Source organism: Coregonus clupeaformis, chromosome 25 (genome assembly GCF_020615455.1).
Source record: "Coregonus clupeaformis isolate EN_2021a chromosome 25, ASM2061545v1, whole genome shotgun sequence".
NCBI classification, from domain to species: Eukaryota; Metazoa; Chordata; class Actinopteri; order Salmoniformes; family Salmonidae; genus Coregonus; species Coregonus clupeaformis.
The window spans coordinates 10,862,390-10,885,090 of NC_059216.1; the positions used below are offsets into that span (position 1 = coordinate 10,862,390).

Consider the following 22,701-nt stretch of genomic DNA (forward strand, 5'->3'; position numbering starts at 1 on the left):
AAACATCTCTGCCTGAATTTCCCCCCTAATATGGTTATACATCATTTCCATCATTCAGTTATGACCTAAAAAGGGTTTTGCAAAGGGATGTTAGGATATTGCAATTGTAAAACCCAGTCATTCAGAATAACTTAAACTCGGCAACAGACATGGAAATCCATTTCTCATATTTGATAATTTTTCCTACTGATATTAATGGAACCACAAATAATGATTAACTGTAATTTCAATATCTGATTTTATTGAGCATATATGCCATTTCAAGTATGAAATTATTCTGTGCCGTTTCTGGAATGGAAAGGTCTAGGAAGACGAGGATCATTTTATAAATAACAAGGAAATATACCAGACAATCAGAAAACAGCTCCAGTGATGTATGAAAACAATCATAGTATTGAGTAGTAGCTAAATGTGGCGCATTTGGCTGAATAATAGACAGCACAGACCATACATCTCCCATTTTTAAACAATTGAAGGAAAAACACTTTGGTCAAAAGGTCAAATAGGATTGAGTAAGTCCTAATGGCTGTATATCCGCAATAATCACTTAAAATTGGTGGCCCAGCCTTCCAGATTTACTCCCCTTTATATATTAATTCCCATTTCTCTTTTCACTATTTCCATGCTAATGACCCTCACAATTGAATCACAATTAGAGGATGACCATTGCATCGTGGGAGAAAAACATTCTAAGTTACACAGGAAAACATTTGGGTAATCTGTACAGATCTACTTTAATATGCTGACGTTTTTTTCTCAAACATGATATATACTCATTCTCTTTATGTAAACATTTCATGATGGTGTAAAAACAAGACACATTTACAAGTATTTACACATTTTACAAAGTCACAACACATTTTCCCATGGGGTGCTCTCTTGATTGTTCAAGATCCCTTGTAGGTAACACCAGAAGTGAAAAAAAGAGACTGATGTGAGAAAAGGTGATAAACCAGACAAAAAGGAAGTAGAAAATGAACATGAAGATGGTACTCCTAACACAGTAGCAGTAGTTACTGGCTAATAGACTGACAGTATTTATAGTCATATTTCTCAACATCAATTGCATATATATATATATATATATATATATATATATATATATATATATATATATATATATATATATATATATATATTATGTAAGAGAAGGCTTATTTCATTATTTACAGAATGCAATCAAATAGGTAGGGCATGTACAGTTACGTGTTCATGTGCTTGAACCCAAGTTCTGAAATTTTGCTCGTAGGTTTTTTACCAGACTACTCTCAGTCTTTTTGCCTGAAGTCAGTGCAGACCTCTTGGCACAGTACTGGTAGTCAAGGCTTTTAGAGATTTTAAGTTTGCTCTTTCCTTTAGCTCCTTGTTCCTCCACTCGCTCCTTCCCTCCAGTCTCCACTGGCCCCTCGCCAGCAACCCTCTCCACTATAATAACTTTGTGCTCGTTGGGCAGGGTAGCCTGACCAGCCACGTAACAGCTCCTCATTGGCTCCTGAAGGTTCTGCAGCTCCTGTAGAGGCAGTGTTCCTAGCATGTGATCCAAAGAGTTCCACCTGCACAGCGGGGGCTGGGGCTGAGCCTCTCCCACAGAACCCCCACCCCGGTGGTCCATGGATGACGTAGTCTCAAGTGAGTCTGTTCGTCCACTGTTAGTGTCTGTGGAGCAGTTGCAGCTGGATGAGTAGCCAGTGGGGCTCCATGAGGTACTGAAGCCCTCAGTGCAACACTGCATCCTCTCTGGGACAGAGCAGCTACGGCTGACAAGTGATGGGTGGGAGGAACCAGGGTCCAGCCTGGGGTTAGTGTATTTGGAGCGTAGCTCCTGGACATCTGGCCAGTGGAAACTCTGTGTCTGCACTGGGCTGTGAGGACTGTTGGAACAGGGGGACGTGACCCGTGAGCTGGCCCCAGAGTTGAGACTTGGGACTGGGCTTGGGGTCCTCAGCTCATGCACGACCACCTGCTCATAGGATTTGAGTGACAGCGTCAGGTTAGGCCTACCTGCATACACAGAAAGACAGGGCAGAGATAAGGGACAGCAGTTTGATAATTTTAGCCTTGCAGATTAGAGTATCATATCAAATCATAACGGATCATCAAAACATATCCCTGACAGCTTACCCCAGTCTCTCCTTTGGACCTTCTCCTCGTAGACAGCTGGCAGGTTCTTGGGGGCAAGGTGGTTCTCAGCCTCCCTGTTCCTCTGCCTCACCACGGGCCTGCTGTTCTTGATGCGCTGGCTATACTGGCGGGCCAGTTGGAAAACCTTGTTCTTCATCTTCTCCATGTCCTGCAGGATCAGGTCCTCCTCCACCCCTGAACGCAGGCTGATGATCCTGGGGAGGGGAGCCCTACTGACCGTGCCTCTCTCCCAGGACTTGAGAGTCTTATTCTGGAAGGACTTCTGCCCTGAGAAGGGGTCTGGGGAGGTTGTGATGGGTGATGGGGCTGGGGATTCCTCTGAGACAGCGCCCATGTCTGACTCCTCCAGGATCCTCAGGGGCTCGATGTACTCAGCTTCAGGGCTCTCTTTGCTGGTTCCCCCCTTCCAGGATAGATGTGATCTAGGATGGACAATGTCCTCTGTACCCTGGATACCCTTGGGTTTCCCAAGGCTCCCATTAACCTCCTCCATCTCCATGTCTTGCCACACTTGGACCATGTCCAAGGATGGTCTGAAGAACTCTTCCTCGTCTCCAACAGGAGCATCATTGACATTCTGGGATCTGGGCTTGATGTCTGCAGCTTTCTGTGGCTCCAGCACAGGGGTATTATTAGTACTCTGCTCTTTTTCTAAGCCAGGAAGGTCGAACACTGACCAGGATGTGGGCCGGTTGTTCGGGGAGACCTTCCTGTGCCCTGGAACCGCCTGGTCCTGGGGTTTGCTGTTGAGCTGCCGGCTCAGGTGTCTGACCAGGCCTGCTGGGATATAGGACAGGCTCTCCCTGCGCTTGATGCTGAAGCTGGCATCCTGGTGCTCTGCATGCTCATAGTACCTCCTGATCTTGTGGATGAGTAGCCGGTCCTCCTTGGAGAGAGTGGATCTGCGCTCCACCTCCATGAGGTGGTCTAGTTTAGGGGCAGGCGTAGAGGCGTTGGCTTCCAGGAGCAGTGGGGGCTCTGTGGTGGAGTTAACCAGGGTCTGGACCTTCTCCTGGAGCTCGGTGCTCAGACAGGGGGTGCTGCTGCTCTTGCTGCCCGGCTGAGGAGAGGGGCAGCCCAGGGAACGCAAGTCCTCTGAGACCACCAGGCTGCCTCTCCGGGACAGGCTGCTGACAAAATGCTCAGCGATTACACTGGCCTGGTCCAACACAGAGGCAGGCAGGATGCGGCTGGTCTCAGTCCCCACTGCCGCAGCAAACTCTGAACACTCTCCATTGGTCACTGATGAGTTCATCTCGTCCTGTTGGAGGACAGAGCAGTCACTCTCCTCTTCCTCTCTGCATCTCTCCTCCTCTTCCTCCCCTCCCTCTCTGTACCTTTCCTCTTCCTCTACTCCTCCCCAGATACCCCTCTCCTCAGGCTCCACTGTCTGAGACGTCTCAGGCTGCCTGAGAGGCAGGGTCGGCGAGGCATCAGGCACTGTGTATAGGGGTGGGTTCGCCTCATTCTGTTCCATCACCACTACCTTAGGAGCACTGCTTTGAGGAGGCACTTCCTCCACATACGCCTGGATAAGAAGGAAGACTGAATATTAATGTCAGAATGGAATAAAGCAATATGGATATGACAAGCCAACAGGTGGTTAAAAATCACCAGTCATTATCTGACATTTGATCAATGAGCAGAGTCAAATGATCAGGTTAATCTGCTACAGCAGCCATGATCTCTGATCCACATTAGTAGCACATGGAGTCGAATATTCTGATAACATAACAGAGTCACAGTAGAACGTGTAATATAATAATCCGAACATTTTGATTCCATTTGAAGCTTTATAGCCAATTCCTGACATACAATTGCCACGGGCCATTTCATACGCCCCTGCTGAACTCTGCTGTAAAATGTAGCACTTTTAAAAAGTCTTTTTTTAACAGTTTTACATTTCAACAATTTGGATGCCAGTGTGCAGTTATAACAGACAAATTTCCAGCTGCAGTCTGGCTGTGGCGGAGTGTGTGTGTGTGTTGGGGTATGCAGTGGGAGCTGCGGGAAGGAGATAAGGGAGGGATGAATACAACTTGTTACACTCGGCAGCAGACGTCCCACAGAGCACCCAGGAGACGCAGGATCTATCAAAATGACAGGGGGCAACAGCATGGAGGAAGGGGCGTTCTCATTTACAGGGCATAAATACACAACCCCCTAGTCATATTAGAACTTATCTGAACAGATCCATTTTGGGACACCTACCAGTCTTCCCTAATTCCCATTCCCGCAAAAGATTAAGACTTTTCTGTTAGCATTGCCTATATTTAAGAGATATATACAGTACAAGAACAGAAAACATTCATCCGTTCAGAATCTCTTGAAGCCTAGTGTCATGTGACAGATTTGGTTCTGGGTGCCAAGATCATCTTAACTTTGACCCAGCCAGTCCAAACTCTCCATACCTGGTCAGTGAAGGTCTCCTCTGTAGCCATCTCACTGATCTCCTGGGCTGATATCTCCATCCTCTCCCCGATGGGTCCATTCTGATCTACAACCTCACAGTGTTCTTCATCCTGGGGTAGCAAAACACAACATGAAAGGGACTGCAGCATGTTTAGGATGAACACTGGGTCTTACATGGCCAAATCCATACAGTGGAGTATCACATGAGACATTTCTCTATCATCTGGTTCCAGACAGTCACAAGCTGGGCAACACTGATTTGCATTTGGTTTTAAAGCACCTGTGTGACAGTTACAGTGGGGGAAAAAAGTATTTAGTAAGCCACCAATTGTGCATGTTCTCCCACTTAAAAAGATGAGAGAGGCCTGTAATTTATCATCATAGGTACACGTCAACTATGACAGACAAAATGAGAAAAGAAAATCCAGAAAATCACATTGTAGGATTTTTAATGAATTTATTTGCAAATTATGGTGGAAAATAAGTATTTGGTCAATAACAAAAGTTTCTCAATACTTTGTTATATACCCTTTGTTGGCAATGACACAGGTCAAACGTTTTCTGTAAGTCTTCACAAGGTTTTCACACACTGTTGCTGGTATTTTGGCCCATTCCTCCATGCAGATCTCCTCTAGAGCAGTGATGTTTTGGGGCTGTCGCTGGGCAACACAGACTGGAAAATAATTATTTGGTCACCTACAAACAAGCAAGATTTCTGGCTCTCACAGACCTGTAACTTCTTCTTTAAGAGGCTCCTCTGTCCTCCACTCGTTACCTGTATTAATGGCACCTGTTTGAACTTGTTATCAGTATAAAAGACACCTGTCCACAACCTCAAACATTCACACTCCAAACTCCACTATGGCCAAGACCAAATAGCTGTCAAAGGACACCAGAAACAAAATTGTAGACCTGCACCAGGCTGGGAAGACTGAATCTGCAATAGGTAAGCAGCTTGGTTTGAAGAAATCAACTGTGGGAGCAATTATTAGGAAATGGAAGACATACAAGACCACTGATAATCTCCCTCGATCTGGGGCTCCACGCAAGATCTCACCCCGTGGGGTCAAAATGATCACAAGAACGGTGAGCAAAAATCGCAGAACCACACGGGGGGACCTAGTGAATGACCTGCAGAGAGCTGGGACCAAAGTAACAAAGCCTACCATCAGTAACACACTACGCCGCCAGGGACTCAAATCCTGCAGTGCAGACGTGTCCCCCTGCTTAAGCCAGTACATGTCCAGGCCCGTCTGAAGTTTGCTAGAGTGCATTTGGATGATCCAGAAGAGGATTGGGAGAATGTCATATGGTCAGATGAAACCAAAATATAACTTTTTGGTAAAAACTAAACTCGTCGTGTTTGGAGGACAAAGAATGCTGAGTTGCATCCAAAGAACACCATACCTACTGTGAAGCATGGGGGTGGAAACATCATGCTTTGGGGCTGTTTTTCTGCAAAGGGACCAGGACGACTGATCCGTGTAAAGGAAAGAATGAATGGGGCCATGTATCATGAGATTTTGAGTGAAAACCTCCTTCCATCAGCAAGGGCATTGAAGATGAAACGTGGCTGGGTCTTTCAGCATGACAATGATCCCAAACACACCGCCCGGGCAACGAAGGAGTGGCTTCGTAAGAAGCATTTCAAGGTCCTGGAGTGGCCTAGCCAGTCTCCAGATCTCAACCCCATAGAAAATCTTTGGAGGGAGTTGAAAGTCTGTGTTGCCCAGCGACAGCCCCAAAACATCACTGCTCTAGAGGATATCTGCATGGAGGAATGGGCCAAAATACCAGCAACAGTGTGTGAAAACCTTGTGAAGACTTACAGAAAACGTTTGACCTGTGTCATTGCCAACAAAGGGTATATAACAAAGTATTGAGAAACTTTTGTTATTGACCAAATACTTATTTTCCACCATAATTTGCAAATAAATTCATTAAAAATCCTACAATGTGATTTTCTGGATTTTCTTTTCCCATTTTGTCTGTCATAGTTGACGTGTACCTATGATGAAAATTACAGGCCTCTCTCATCTTTTTAAGTGGGAGAACTTGCACAATTGGTGGCTGACTAAATATTTTTTTCCCCCACTGGGACACCATTATATAGACAGCTGACATTCATATTACAAGGTGTTCAACGTTCAAGCCATTTTAATGCCATTACAGCAATTAACCTTTACAAAGCTCCTCTGTAGTTTTGGAAAAATCAGAAAGGAAACCTTTTAACTAATGTGAAGACCAAAGCACCCATTGTCCTTACTCCCCGATTTGACAGCCAAATTCACCTTTGAAGTCATACATAAGCTCTGTGAATCCATTGATTCAATGCAAATGCACCCGCCAAATAAGCACAAGGCTAATTGCTAACTTGTTTTTTCTACAATGTTGATTTTCAAATAAAATTGTATTTGTCACATGCACAATGCTTTCTTACAAGCCCTTAACCAACAATGCAGTTTTAAGAAAAAATATATAGCCTCGTTATTGTTATTTTATTGTTACTTTTAATATTTTACTTTAGTTTATTTAGTAAATATTTTCTTAACTATTTCTTGAACTGCATTGTTGGTTAAGGGCTTGTAAGTAAGCATTTCACAGTAAGGTCTACACCTGTTGTATTTGGCGCATGTGACAAATAAAATGTGATTTGATTTACTAAATAAACGAAAGTAAAAGTGGCACAATAAAATAACAATAACATAATAACAATAACAAGGCTATATACAGGGGGTACCGGTACCGAGTCAATGTGGGGAGGTAATATATACATGTAGGTAGGGGTAAAGTGACTATGCATAGATAGTAAAACAGCAAGTAGCAGCAGTGTCAATGCAAATAGTCCGGGTAGCAATTTAATTAATTGTTCAGCAGTCTTATGGCTTGGGGGTAGAAGCTGTTAAGAAGCCTTTTAGACCTAGACATGGCGCTCTGGGTGGCTGGAGGCTTTGCCAATTTTTTTTTGCCTTACAATGTTTTGGGACTGTAACTCCCCGCAACACAAGAGAGAAAAGCATGGTAGTGTGCATGTTAACCATTAGGGCTGGGAATTGCCAGAGACCTCATGATACGATATTATCACAATACTTAGGTGCCGATACGATACGTATTGCAATTCTCACGATTCTATATGTATTGCGATTCAATACTGCAATATGATGTTCCAAACATACTGCTCACTATATGTCTGCTGCAGAGAGACGAGAGAGCATTTGTTTTGATCAGTCATGGAAATAAAAATTCTGAAAACATGTTGGCTCACTATTTAAAAAAATTGAGAACAAGCTATAGGATGAAAAATACCGGAGTTTTGGCGCAGGTACAGCCGACTAGAGCTAGCTAAGGCTACCTAGCAATTTTTTAAAAACAAAAATCCATACTTTTAGTCAAAGTATCAATATAATATCATCCAAAATAATAATTGCGATGTAACTATAGATTTTTCCCACCATCACTATTAACCATTCCATTCGAAAAACCTCAAATTCAAACCATACCAAGCCCTTTAAGGACTTGAACACATCAAATCTATGTTTATAATGTACATAATGCCGTCACATTTTCCCCAACATTCAATGAAGACACAAAAATTATGAATCATAAATCTGATCTCCAGTGACCAGATTTCCATGCTACTGATTTTTGTTACCATTCCTGGAAGGTTTAGTCCATGCAGTTATTGTGAGTGTGAAAACCAGAAGCATTCCATGAATATGGCAAATGGTAGCTGGGTTTTAGTGAATTACATCAAGGTCGAAGTAAACAGAGAGGGAGATGGTTGATTGGCAAGCCGGTGAAATTGCAGAGGAAATAGGAAACCCATTGGTGGCAGTGAGCCTCACCGTTGTGAACCGAGCGGAAAGCAAAGCCCTGGCCCTATAGTGCCAGCAGGAGATGGCTGCCAGCATGGAGCTGGCAAAGTCGGCTACCTGGTCATCCTCCATCAGAATATCTGTGTTTATCTCCCCCTTCTCCTCCTCAGTCTCCTCCTCCTGCTGCTCAGTGCCCCCCTGGCAGGGTAGGGACCCTGGCTTAGGGTCCTCACTGGGACTCAGCTGCTCCAGAGAGTCCCTCCTGCGGCCTAGCTCCTCCTGGGCTTCCAGCACACTAGGCCTCTCAGCCTCAGGCTCGCCTAGACTGGAGCCCAGCATACTGACACTAGCAGCTGGCTGCAGGGAACGCCTGTCCCCCAGAAGAGCACCTTCACTGTCTGCGTGCTGTAGCTTGAAGTCACAGAGAGTTGAGGTGTTATTGCGAGGCCAGCATAGAGGTGTTCCTTTTTTAATGTAATTGCAAGGTGTTGAAAAGGATGGTATCACTGTGACTGCTTTAGCACGGCATGAGATATGAAGGTACAACAATGTGATCATGCCAAGCCAGCATGCTGTGCGCCCCACGTTGTGGACACATCACTAATCAACAAAACCCTGAGACGGAAACCTCTGCCTTTATTAACACAATATGGTTCAGCCCAATACAGCTTAGAGTAGCAGTTCCTCTACTTGGATTAATTTGTCTCTGAATGGAAATGCAGAAAAAACCTTGCTGAGTCAGTGTCAAACCTGTGAGAACAACATCTCCCAGGACCACATTGAACTGAGTCAACCGATTTCTATTTTCTGCACAGAGGAGAAAAAACATGGCAGGGGAAAATGTACTTTCATCATTGGGAAGCTTACCTTCAAAATGGCTGCAAGTCAGGAGAAGAAAATGAAGAGGAGAAAATGAAAGGAGAACGTCAACAATGCTGCCACTACAAGAAACTAGATTTATATATATCATACTGTCAACACACTAATAATATCTGAGCACTGGCAAGTTAATTGGATAAACTGTGAATGAGAAATGCCTCCTTTCTGACTCTCTGACTAAGGAAGACGAAGAACAAGAAAATGACAACTTCATTAGGTTCGTAGCCAAATTGATTTGAGAGGGCGTAAACACGCCAGAGAGACAAGACAGGGGTACTTAGTTTATCCCTTTGTTGCTCTATATTTAAATCAGCAGAGATAACGAGGCTGACTGCACCGCCATGGCAGACTGGCAGACTGACTGACTGACGAAGACACACAGAGACATAGTTTCCTCCCAAACCCATTAGTCTTTAATATAACCTAACCACACTTATTTATTTCCCAACTTATTGCTGCTGTTCATATAACCATTATCACCTCTCTCTCCCCCTCTATTCTCTCCCATCACTGCCCTTTCATTACGGGTCAATTAGAATGCATGAGAGCAGCGTGAGCCACAGATCTAAAGCCAGGACTGAATTTGACTATTGAAAAGAACTCCTGCATGACAAAGCCTTTCAGTAATATGGCCCATAATTAACAGCATTATGGGTGATCTAGGGCAGAGTGGGGTGTGGGGTTGAGAGAGTGGAGGACTGGCCTTTTGATCTGGCTGTCCAGGGGTCTATCTAGGGCAGAATGACAGTATGGGGTGAATACAGAGACTCAGTACGGGCAACAGGGAACCTGAATCATAGCAGCAGTGGCTCCAGGGTTATGAGCCAGGCCAGCTGCCTGTCTGTTAATCTAGTCTCAATCTTCATTTAACATACAAATCTCATAATGATAATGAATAACAAGGACCTCTTTAACAGGGACCTCTTTAACAAGACAGCAATGATAAGTCAATTAGTGGCATCACTGTTGCCTTACCTTTGGTTTTCCTCACAATCTTTTTCCCTGGTTCTTAAAATGTAAAAAAGACATGGTTGAAGCATAGTGAATATATTTGTGGCAAACATACAGTACTCTCATGGACAGACATCACACAAACAATGAGCTTCTGAGACGCAACCAAAAAAACATCTAACCAAGGAGTGGCGTTAAAAATAATTTCAGACCGTAGGACTGAGGGGCAAGTGGAACCTATCGAGCGGGATGAGATGGCTTTAGTGTTTTCCATAAAACAAAACATTGTTTTACTATGTGCAGGGGTGGAAGGAACTAACTCACCTGATGTCCTGTGTCCGTGTCTCCCCTCTGCGGAAGAGTCTTCAGCCTGGCAGGATACAGCCTTCTTCAGCCTCTCTGGGCTGTAGCGGTACCTCCACGACCCTGGGTCTGCACACAGCACAGCAAGCAACACCATCACTCAGTCCCTACCGCTCGCTCACTCAAAACCAGGTCAGTGAATTAAAGAAATAGTTCTCTACTCATCAAATGGGGATGCAACAGTTAATAATTGTTCCAAATGGCTTTCATAGAAGCAAACATATTTCCAGTGAATGAAGTGATCCTCTTGCACTCAATGACAGCCTTTTCTGTTGCTTTGGTAACAGCAGCTATGTTTAGTGCCTTTACCTTTTATTCATATGAACCATATTCATCTCGAATACTCACAGAGAGAATCCATTTCGAGGATGGCCTCTTTTACCTGGAAGAGAGAAATCAAAAGAAAACAGTAATATAATTGTTATTATTATTATTATAGATTTCAAATTTACAATTGCAGCATTGATACATTTATTTTATTTTTTTAAATAAAGAACAGCTCCATCCCTCGTCCCCACCTACCCCAGTCCCACCCTCCCTTTCCACCCCCTGCCAAAAAAAACGTAATATAAGGTGCATGTAAACAAGGAACGTGAGGAGATTATATAGAGATAGACACACAGTGAAAACACACTTCTGCATAAAATAAGAAATGTTAACAGACTAATAGTAATTTTGGTCATAATAGAAATATATAATAAATGAAGAAAATGAAAATGAGGAGGAAGAGTAGTAGATAATTCAATGACAATCATGTGTTTGGGTAATCTTACTAGTCATATTAGAAGGAATACATTTTAGTCATTTAGCAGACGCTCTTATCCAGAGCGACTCACAGTTAGTGAATGCATACATACATTTATTTATTTTTATTTTTTATTTTTTCTTACCCCCTGTGGGAAACGAACCCACAACCCTGGCGTTGCAAATGCCATGCTCTATCAACTGAGCTACATCCCTGCCGGCCATTCCCTCCCTTACCCTGGACGACGCTGGGCCAATTGCGCGCCGCCCCATGGGTCTCCCGGTCGCGGCCGGCTACGACAGAGCCTGGATTCGAACCAGGATCTCTAGTGGCACAGCTAGCACTGCGATGCAGTGCCTTACACCACTGCGCCACTCGGGAGAATAGTATATATCAGTCTAGGTCAACATCTTAAAACTGTATGGGAGTCAAATCATAAAGGTTAAAGCTAAGTGTAGTTGTTTATATTTATATTTAAGTGTGGTAATTGTTCGCTCAGTATGAAGGGTAGAGAGATCTTCAAAGTATGAAATAAAGGGTTGTCAAAGGGAGTACAATTTATCTGATGATCCTCAAGGTGAATTTGATCTTTTCTAATTTAAGAAAAAATATGATATCTTAGAGCCATACAGCTAGGGAGAGGAATAGTATATATCACCCATCACCATAGAGGCAGTCTAGGTCAACATCTTAAAGTTTGGATGCAGTAACGGATGTAGTGGAGCTAATAAGGGCAGAGAGAGAGGAAAGACGGCAGGACCCTGGCTTCTAGAAGGCACTGGTCTGTCTCAGGTGCATGGAGCTAATAAGGGCAGAGAGAGAGGAAAGACGGCAGGACCCTGGCTTCTAGAAGGCACTGGTCTGTCTCAGGTGCATGGAGCCAATATGTGAGTTTCTGAATGCAGCCCAATAATAGAATATGAAATTAGGTCAATCTAAAACACCTTCAGGGCAGCTTAACTGAAGCGTTTGTTGAAGTTAGCAGATAAAGGTAAAGGGAGAGAGTGAGCATTTTGCAATCAAGATATTTGAAGCCAGCCGTGGAAATCCTAAATGGTACTTCAGATTCACGGATTTGTAAAGCACGATCGTTAAAATCGGGTACAGGTAATTTATGGTAATTACGTTTATATCTGGAGAAGACGCCAAATTGTTTAAGAATAGATAGTATTTTAGGGGCACTGATCACTGGATCCATTACATACAGTAGAAGGTCATCTGCGTATAGGGAGTCGATATTCTGTACCTCCATGCAACGAAATAGGCAGGATGCTCTCAGAGCAAGCGAAAAGGATTCATGGCGAGGTCAAACAAGTGAGGGCTCAAAGGGAATTCCTGGCGTGTCCCACGTGATAACGGGAAGTATTCAGATCTAGAGCTATTAGTGCAAGCCTGGTGAGAAGAGTATCCAAGTGATGGATCCAAGAGATGAATCTGTCAAAGCCAAACTTCCGCAGAACCGAAAATAAATAGTTCCACTGGATTCTATCGAATGCTTTCTCTGCGTCGAGAGCAATAGCAACTTCAGGTTCATTAGATAAAGAAGGGGTGTAAATAATAACAACAAGCACCTTTTCCTGAAGACTGACTGTTCTTCTGAGATGATCTCGGGGAGAAGTTTCTCCAGTCGAGCAGGAAGTGTCTTTGCCAAGAGCTTAACATCTACATTAAGAGGAGATATGGGGCGGGAGGAAGCACAGTCCCCAGAGTCCTTACCCTTCAAGCTTTTCGTGGATTTTCATCTCCATTTACCTTTGTTTCATCTGGCTGTGAACACATTGGACCACAGTGCAATATTGGTGTTTTTAAGGAGACATACAAAACAGATCTGCAGTAACACTTGAGGCCTACTTGGATATACCTGGGCACCCTACTCTGCACTGGGGCATTATGTAAGCAGACACCTGCCTACTGATGCTTTCATCCCTTCCACCTGACATTGTGCCTTGGATGTTTTTGGACTACTGCCAAACTTTAACTCCACTTGGATTTACTCTTTTGGTCTCTCCCGCAGCCCGGTGTAGCTCTTGCCACCCTCCCGGCTTTCCACCGGCCTGTACTGAAACTACAATGTGCTTCTCTCCAATGTGCTTCCAATGTGCTTCTCTCCTGGCTATCATACTGGTAACACGGCCTCCGTTGCATTGCTGTTTTGATGGGCCCCAGCACTTAATAAGTCATCGCTCTCTCATTGCTGTTGTTATGCTGGCAAATTTTGTGCCTTGGTTGTGTCTATTGTGGATCCTAGTGCAGGTGTGACAGGTTAAAGGACATATTCATAGCCTGTTATACACTAAAAAGTATTAGTAAGTTCATGGTATGTAAGGATCTTAAAATATCTAAGGTTAAAAAGATTATGCATCCAGTACTAGTTCATAGAGATTGATAAAATGCATAAATGTGTTTAAAATCCGTCAAGAGTCAAAGGGTTAATATTGTAAGAGGAATGTGTAAATGTTATATTGACTACTTTATTTTGTGGTGCCTAATTTAAGGGTAAAAGTGTTCATCTGTGATCTACTAAATGCTCTTAATCTATGAGCCTGAGATCGATTGCTCTGGTCTCCACCCAACTTCCTGGGGGAATCGCGGTCTTTTTCTCATTACACTAAATTTGTCAGTGAGGAAACATAACTGCGTCACGTTCGTGATTATTTCTTCCCTTTTTTCAGGTACGTTATTGATATGAAACGAGTTAATTTGAATGTAATAACTTGCTAACCTGTGAAGAGAGTTTAAGGTATGTGTTAGTAACATCTTGAGTAAGTTAGAGTTAAGTTGAAGAGAGTTATTAGGTGCGTGTGTGACTGTAATCTGCTTGGTTGCAGCGATATAGCTTCGTACTGAGAGTAGCTGCCATTTTATGCATATTGTGAATGAACATGTGCGTTGTTAATAATAATATTTGGGGTTATTTGTATAATGTGTTTGAATACTTTGTTGACATGGTTGATAAATGTAGTTATGGGTTACTGAGCTAAAGCTACTTTGTGTTTGACAGTTATATTGAAACATTTGTATATGTTTTAGTGAATTACAGTTTATGCTGTTGTGACTTGAATAAGCTTTGTACCCTACAAATCTCTGGTTCCTGTAGATCTGTTGTTCTGTAAAATGTGGTATTTTTGTAAAATCATTACACTAAATTTGTCAGTGAGGAAACATAACTGCGTCACGTTCGTGATTATTTCTTCCCTTTTTCAGGGGTGTAACATTTTGGAGGCTCCGCTGAGATTGCTGCTCAGATGTCCGGCTTCCACATCCTGGTCGCTGAATTCCGAGCCAGCTAAATCCCTACATAACAACCCAGGCAGGCTGCAGTGAGGAAAGTGTTGCTGTTCGAGGGGAGCTGGAAGTTGGGGGGGTTAAGTGCGTGTCGACTGAGGCCGTTGAGAGACCATCAGAGACAGTAAGGACCACCTAATTCAGAGTCAACTCCTGCACAGTAAAGGTTCCTCCTGTCCTGTCAACATGACAACCGCCTTGGAAGAACTACAGGAAGAGGTAGTAGGAGAATTGCACACCCTGACTAAAGACAAGTTACTAGACGTATGTGATTTCCTTGACATATCAGGCGAACAGAGAAGAGATGTTCAAGACAAATCCCGCATATCATTGATGACTCACATTATGATGTTCCTTGAAAGAGAGGAAGTTGCAGAGTTAGAAGATGGCGGCATGTCGGAATTATTGTTACTTAAAGACAAAATGACAGAGATGATCAGTGGCATAGATAGCAAGACAGGGCAAACTGACCATGATATTGAAACAGCCAGAACACATCACAGAATAGAGGGACTGAGAACTGTAACCCCACAACAAGGGGTGGGAACTGAGCAGAGTACTGCAGACCAAGCCAGTGATTCTCTGCGCCAGCCCCAACCCCCTGCCCATCTTCAGAGGAGCATGCAGCTCTCACCCAGTGCACAGCCCGGCTCATACTGGCGCAAAGAGTTAAAAATTTCTGGTCAGATAGGTGAACCGGGCCAGAAAGATAAACTGACTTTTTCCAGCCTTGCCCATCAGATTGAGAATGGACTTAACAGAGGCTATCCTGAGGTAGAAATAGTAGACGCAGTAATCAGGGCTATTTCTCCAGGCTCACAGCTACAAAGCTACTTGGAAGGTAAACCCCAGCTAACTCTTCCCACACTTAGATGCATCCTGCGTTCCCACTTCCAAGAGAAGAGTGCAACAGAGCTTTACAAACAGCTAGCTTCAGAAGCACAGCATAGCAAGGAGACCCCTCAAAGCTTCCTGATGCGCGTCTTAGATTTGAGGCAGAAAGTACTATTTGCGTCCCAGGAGTCAGAATCAGGGCTTAAGTATGACCCTGCTCTAGTCCAGCGCATGTGTTTACACACAGTCCTTACAGGTCTCCAGAGTGACAGTATCAGGATAGACATGCAGCCTCTCCTGCTTGATAGCGAAACATCAGATGAGGTTTTGCTAGAGAAGCTTAACATTGCTTGTGCTAATGAGTTAGAAAGACGAAACAAAAAGCGTTTTAATGCCCCACAGCCTGCTACAACTGTAAGTGTAGTCCAGTTAGAAGATACACCATCTGCAAAGTGTCCTGTGAAGGAAGCCAAAGCTAAGATACCCGCAGAACTATTAACAGAGTTAGCTGAACTTAAGACAGGTGTAGCTTCCTAAAAGGTCTCAGTGCCGAGATTGCTCAGATTAAGGAGACATTACAGCAGCCTATGTTTCAGTCATCGCCTTATGCCCATGCCCCACTTCCAGTTAGGAGGCCAGATAGGGAACCCCAGCCACCTGTTTCCCAGCAGCAGTATTACAGCAACTACAGTCAGCCCCAAGCACCTGACCCTGCGCAGTATCAATATGCACCTAACCTGTATACCAACCGCTCTGCTCAAGCTCCAAGGAGGTGTTTTGTCTGCCAGCAGGCCAGAACAGATGCACGCTGCACACACTGCTTCCGATGTGGGAGTGGAGAACATTTTCAAGCTGGATGTAAAATCCGGGGGAGTCAGACCATCCAAAGAGGCCCCTTTAAACGGGGAAGGGTTACCGCTGAGGGACAAGTGTTAACCGTAGCTACCAAAAAGTCCCAGAAATGTGCAAATTGTGCCAGAGAAGAGTCATTTGAGAACCTGAAACAATGTTCATCATGTAAAGAGACACTGTACTGTTCCAAAGGATGTCAAAACCAACATTGGACTAAACATAAGGAAAAATGCACTCACCTGAAAATTGACTCTACCTGTGAAAAGCTTTCCTGTACAGAAGAAAATGCCCACTCTTTACCATCCCTAGCTCAAGTTTGCCACCCCCATAAGGTCACCTCGCTAGTCGGTAGACAGTGCCTTGTTGAGTGTCACCTGAATCGCCACCACCTCCAAGCTCTATGGGACACAGGCTCTCAGGTATCGGTCATTGATGAACGATGGAAAGCGGAATCTCTCCCAAACGCAAGGCTGAGGGATGTTTCAGAAATTCTGGACTCACCTGATGATCTAAGATTGACGGCAGCAAATGGGACTGAAATGCCGTACCTGGGATGGATTGAAACAACTTTTCGGTTAGCCTCTGAAACTGACCAAACGAAGGAACTGATCATCCCAGTGCTGGTAATGAAAGGCTGTCACCTATCTCATCCCATCATAGGTTTCAATGTTATTGAGCACATCCTGACAAGGACCGAAAAGACTAAACGGTACAGCACAGTGAAAAAAGCTTTCCCAAGCCTCAAAAGAAATAAGGTGAGGGCTTTTATACAGGCTGTTAGTGCAGAACAGACAGATGAATACGCAGTGAAAACCAAGAAAGAGAAGGTTGCTGTACCAAAACACAGTAGCATTCAGATTGAGTGCCGGGTAGCTTCCCAGCCTTTCAAAGATGACATGACAATGCTTTTCCAGCCAGACCTGAACCCGCAGTGGCCAGATGAACTTGAGTTCTTTGACACACTAGTCAGAGTTAAGAAAGGTGTTTTTCCAGTTGTCATGCTTGATGTCTCTAACCCCACTGACCACGACATTGCCCTGCTAGGACGCACCATAATCGGTACAGTACAAACCATTATGACTGTGTTACCTGCCCAAGTCTTTGAAAAAGCTGTCACCCCAGCCACAGTGAATCACACCAGTGTTCAAACCCCATGTACTGCTACTGAACAGTGGGATCCACCAGTAGGTTTAAGTCACCTAACCGAAGAACAGAGAGAGGTTGTTAGGAAAATGCTTAGAGAAGAGTGTCACTCCTTCTCCAGATCAGACAATGACATTGGCTGCATTGAACGATTGAAAATGACTATTTCTCTAAAGGACTCTGAACCAGTCAAGCGCACATACATGTCAGTGCCCAGGCCACTGTATCAGGAGATGAAGGGTTACCTTCATGACCTCATAGCCCAGGGTTGGGTTAGGAAGTCAAACTCTTCCTATTCTTCACCTGTCGTGTGCGTTAGGAAGAAGGACGGGACCCTCCGGTTGTGTATAGATTACAGAGACCTGAACAGAAAGACACATCCCGACCGCCAGCCCATCCCTCGGGTCCAGGACATCATGGACAGTTTAGGTGGTAATTCCTGGTTCTCCCTTTTAGATCAGGGAAAAGCATATCACCAAGGGTTCATCTCTGAAGAAAGCAGATCACTGACAGCATTTGTGACCCCATGGGGACTCTATGAGTGGATACGTATGCCATTCGGCCTCATGAACGCTCCTGCAGCTTTTCAGCGTTGTATGGAGGAATGTTTGGAAGGGCTCCGGGACAACATCTGCATTCCTTATCTGGACGACACGCTAGTTTTCAGTAAAACTTTCGACAGCCATGTGAATGATGTGCAAAAGGTTTTGCAGCGTCTCAGAGAGTATGGCATCAAACTCCAAGCCAAGTAAGTGTGATCTCTTTAAACCCCAGGTCCGTTATTTGGGCAGAATAGTGTCTGCAGACGGCAGCAAAGTTGACCCAGCCGATTTTGAAGCAGTAAGAGCATTGAAAGAGATCAGACCACAGACTGTGGGCCAGCTCAGAAAAATGCTTGGTTTACTCACTTACTACAGACAGTACATCAAGGACTTTTCTAGGAGGGCCAGCTGTCTGTATGACCTCTTGAAAGCAGATTCAGAGAAAATACCTGACCACCCACGGAAAGCAAAAACAAAGAAAGTAAGTCATGTGGTGCCCTCAAACAAGCCAATCCTGTGGACTGACCAGCATCAACAGGCACTTGAACAGCTGATTGAGTGTCTGCTTCACCCACCAGTCTTAGGTTTCCCTGACTTCACTCAGCCATTTGTTGTACACACTGATGCGTCAAACCAAGGCTTGGGAGCAGTTCTTTATCAAGAGCAAGATGGGAAGCTTAGGGTCATTGCTTATGGCTCTCGAACCTTAACAGCAGCTGAGAAGAACTATCACTACCACTCTGGCAAGCTAGAATTTCTAGCTCTAAAATGGGCAATCACTGATAAGTTCCATGATTATTTGTACTATGCTCCGACCTTCACTGTATACAGTGATAACAACCCGCTGAGCTACATTCTGTCTACTGCAAAACTGAACGCAACCACTTCCAGGTGGGTTGCAGAATTGGCTGATTTCCACTTTACAATAAAGTACAGGCCAGGCAGAGAGAACGGTGATGCAGATGCTTTGTCGAGGATGCCACTGGATGTAGAGTCACTGATGAGAGAATGTTCTGAGGAGCTTCCACCAGACACCATTGCCGCCACTATACAAGCAGTAGAGGTACAGAAAGAGCCTTTTGTGCCTTGGTCAATTTCAGCTGCATCTATGTCAGTATCAGCTGAAGGTGAGACAACTACAGCAACAATCAGCTCGATCCCAAAAGAGGGGATAAGAGAGGCACAAGAGTCTGATCCGGTCATCCGTCCTGTGCTCGATTTCAAGCTGTCTGGTTCCAAACCGCCAGTTAAAGATCAAAAGGAATTCAGTCCAAAGACAAAATGCCTATTCAGAGAATGGGACAAATTGACAATCGACAGTGATGGTATTCTTTACAGAATCACTACAGCCCGCAAGCAGTTAGTTCTACCAGAGCAGTACAAAGGTAAAGTGATGGAAGAGTTGCACAATAACATGGGACACCAAGGTACTGACCGCACTGTATCACTAGTACGTGACCGCTTCTTCTGGCCTTATATGCAATCTGACATTGAGCACTATGTGACTAAAACTTGTAGCTGTGTCAAGCAGAAAAAAGCCAGGCCATGAAACAAGAGCTCCTCTGACAAACATTGTGACAACACAGCCATTTGAACTGGTATGTATAGATTTCGTCCATCTCGACAGATGCAAAGGGGGGATATGAGTACATCCTCGTGATTGTTGATCATTTTACACGTTACACCTCAAGCCTACGCCACCACATCAAAGTCAGGAAAAACTGCTGCAAATCTCATCTTCAATGACTTTGCCCTGAAGTTTGGGTTCCCCTCCCGCATCCACCATGACCAAGGGGGAGAATTCGAAAATCAGTTGTTCCATCAGTTAAAGAAACTCAGTGGCATGGCGGGGTCCAGAACAACACCCTACCACCCGATGGGGAACGGTCAAGTGGAACGAATGAACAGAACATTGTTGCAAATGCTAAAGACACTAACTGAGACACAAAAGTCAAACTGGAAGGAGTCTCTAAACAAACTGGTTTATGCCTATAACTGCACCCGTTGCGAAGTGACTGGCTATTCACCATTTTATCTTCTGTTTGGGAGATCCCCAGGCTTCCAGTTGATATGTTCTTTGGATTGTGCACAGAGGCAGGTTCCAGTAACCAGCGAGACTACGTGGAGAACTGGAAACGAGGAATGGAAGAAGCATACGCCATTGCAAATGAAAATGCTCAGAAAGCTGCTGAAAGAAGTAAAAAGTACTATGACACTAAAGTTAGGAGTTCAGTGCTACAGCCTGGCGGCGAGTTCTGATTAAAAACCTGACACCAAGAGGAGGACCAGGCAAACTCCGTAACTATTGGGAAGATCAAATTCACACAGTAGTGAGACAAATGGGTTCAGACCTGCCGATTTATGAGTTGAGACCAGAAAAGGGTAGGGGACGCTCCCGGGTCCTGCACAGAAACCTGCTCATGTCCTGTGACCACTTACCTTTTGAGAGACAACCAGAAATGACTAAAGATGACAAAAGTAAGAAAAAGAGACATCAGCCTGGATCACAGCCTCTAGATTCTGATGAAGACAGCGGGGATGAATATGACCTTCATCATGAGCCGCTACAGGTCCCCACATCTCCTACAGTACCTGAGAGGTATGCTGAACCAGCGAGAGAGTCGGAAAACAGGCCCCCACCAGTGAAACAAACAGTTGCGGTGCCAGTTCCTGATACGCTACCAGCACAGCCTCTTGTTGAAAATCAGCTGGAGGAGAAAACAACAGTTAAAGAACTGCCTGCTGAGGAGATGAACTTGCCTGCTGAAAATGTGCTGGATGATCGTCCACTAAGTGCCTTTCCTTCATTAACTGCTGCTGCTGAACCTGAGGAACCAGCTTACCAGCTGCCACAAAGAGAGAGACACCCTCCAAGACGTATCACCTATGATCAGCTTGGTATCCCTTCCTGCTACAGTATCCAGCCACAGCCACAGTTGTTCCCTGTCTACCCTGCACCAGGACTGGTTCCATGGCTGCCATCACTACAGGGATATTACCTTCAGCCACCCTACATGTATGGACTTCAGCAAACTTGAGGCCACAGACAGAGTTGACATGTTTGACCATGGACTACTGACTGATTTCACAGACTTTCACAAGACAATTAGCAGACTATGCATATAGATCATTAAAACTGATGGACTGTTGACAATAGTATGAGAAAAGACTGCTTATGGACTGTTTATACAGCTGGTCAACAGATATGGACTGTGAATATAACTTCTTGGTTCTATTTGAACTGTGAACTTTGACCTCTGCTCAAGGACTAGCTTACAGAAGAGGATTTTCTACGTCCAGTGCTTATAGACCGTTTAAGAAGATAATGTTGGTAATGTTGGGACAACATTTATTTTGTCGGGAGAGTGTGACAGGTTAAAGGACATATTCATAGCCTGTTATACACTAAAAAGTATTAGTAAGTTCATGGTATGTAAGGATCTTAAAATATCTAAGGTTAAAAAGATTATGCATCCAGTACTAGTTCATAGAGATTGATAAAATGCATAAATGTGTTTAAAATCCGTCAAGAGTCAAAGGGTTAATATTGTAAGAGGAATGTGTAAATGTTATATTGACTACTTTATTTTGTGGTGCCTAATTTAAGGGTAAAAGTGTTCATCTGTGATCTACTAAATGCTCTTAATCTATGAGCCTGAGATCGATTGCTCTGGTCTCCACCCAACTTCCTGGGGGAATCGCGGTCTTTTTCTCATTACACTAAATTTGTCAGTGAGGAAACATAACTGCGTCACGTTCGTGATTATTTCTTCCCTTTTTCAGGTACGTTATTGATATGAAACGAGTTAATTTGAATGTAATAACTTGCTAACCTGTGAAGAGAGTTTAAGGTATGTGTTAGTAACATCTTGAGTAAGTTAGAGTTAAGTTGAAGAGAGTTATTAGGTGCGTGTGTGACTGTAATCTGCTTGGTTGCAGCGATATAGCTTCGTACTGAGAGTAGCTGCCATTTTATGCATATTGTGAATGAACATGTGCGTTGTTAATAATAATATTTGGGGTTATTTGTATAATGTGTTTCGAATACTTTGTTGACATGGTTGATAAATGTAGTTATGGGTTACTGAGCTAAAGCTACTTTGTGTTTGACAGTTATATTGAAACATTTGTATATGTTTTAGTGAATTACAGTTTATGCTGTTGTGACTTGAATAAGCTTTGTACCCTACAAATCTCTGGTTCCTGTAGATCTGTTGTTCTGTAAAATGTGGTATTTTTGTAAAATCATTACACTAAATTTGTCAGTGAGGAAACATAACTGCGTCACGTTCGTGATTATTTCTTCCCTTTTTCAGGGGTGTAACACAGGCTGGGTTTTAGTTTGGGGTTAGGTTCTGGCTTGCTGCCTATAACTGTGGTGATCCTACACACTGTGTGATTCAATCTAACTATTGCTTTTAGCTGATTCCTTGCTAACCTATTTTATTTGCGTGGATTTTAACATAATTTTTCAAAAATGGGGACTCCCACTTTCCGCCATACGGGGAAACAGACTTTTTCCAGATTGATGGCTACCACCTTCAGAGACTACAGTGAACGTTTCATCCCATGTAGGAGCTGCACTTTAGCCAGGCTAGGGGTTAGGGTTAGGGGTTAAGGTTAGGGTTAAGGGTTAAGGGTTAGGGGTTAGGGTTAAGGTTAGGGTTAGGAGTTAGGGTTAGGGTTAGCTAACATGCTGTATGTAGTTACAAAGTTGCTAATTAGCTAAAAAGTTGTC

General features: G+C 43.9%; 1 protein-coding gene across 3 annotated transcripts in view; it reads right to left on the reverse strand.

The window, feature by feature from the left end:
* Positions 1-214: 214 nt before the first annotated feature.
* Positions 215-22,701, reverse strand: part of LOC121539227 (pleckstrin homology domain-containing family G member 3) — a 96,370-nt gene continuing 73,883 nt past the window's right edge. Inside the window, exons 12-19 of one of the 3 annotated variants that reach the window (XM_041847568.2) lie at positions 10,911-10,944; positions 10,524-10,631; positions 10,224-10,256; positions 9,237-9,247; positions 8,487-8,780; positions 4,554-4,664; positions 2,122-3,670; positions 215-2,001 (exon numbers count right to left, since the gene is read on the reverse strand). In XM_041847568.2, the coding sequence (XP_041703502.2) occupies positions 1,211-2,001; positions 2,122-3,670; positions 4,554-4,664; positions 8,487-8,780; positions 9,237-9,247; positions 10,224-10,256; positions 10,524-10,631; positions 10,911-10,944 (2,931 nt within the window). In that variant the 3' untranslated portion in view covers positions 215-1,210. Of the gene's footprint in view, positions 2,002-2,121; positions 3,671-4,553; positions 4,665-8,399; positions 8,781-9,236; positions 9,248-10,223; positions 10,257-10,523; positions 10,632-10,910; positions 10,945-22,701 lie in introns of all 3 variants that reach the window. The other 2 variants (XM_041847567.2, XM_041847569.2) reach the window with 2 other exon arrangements.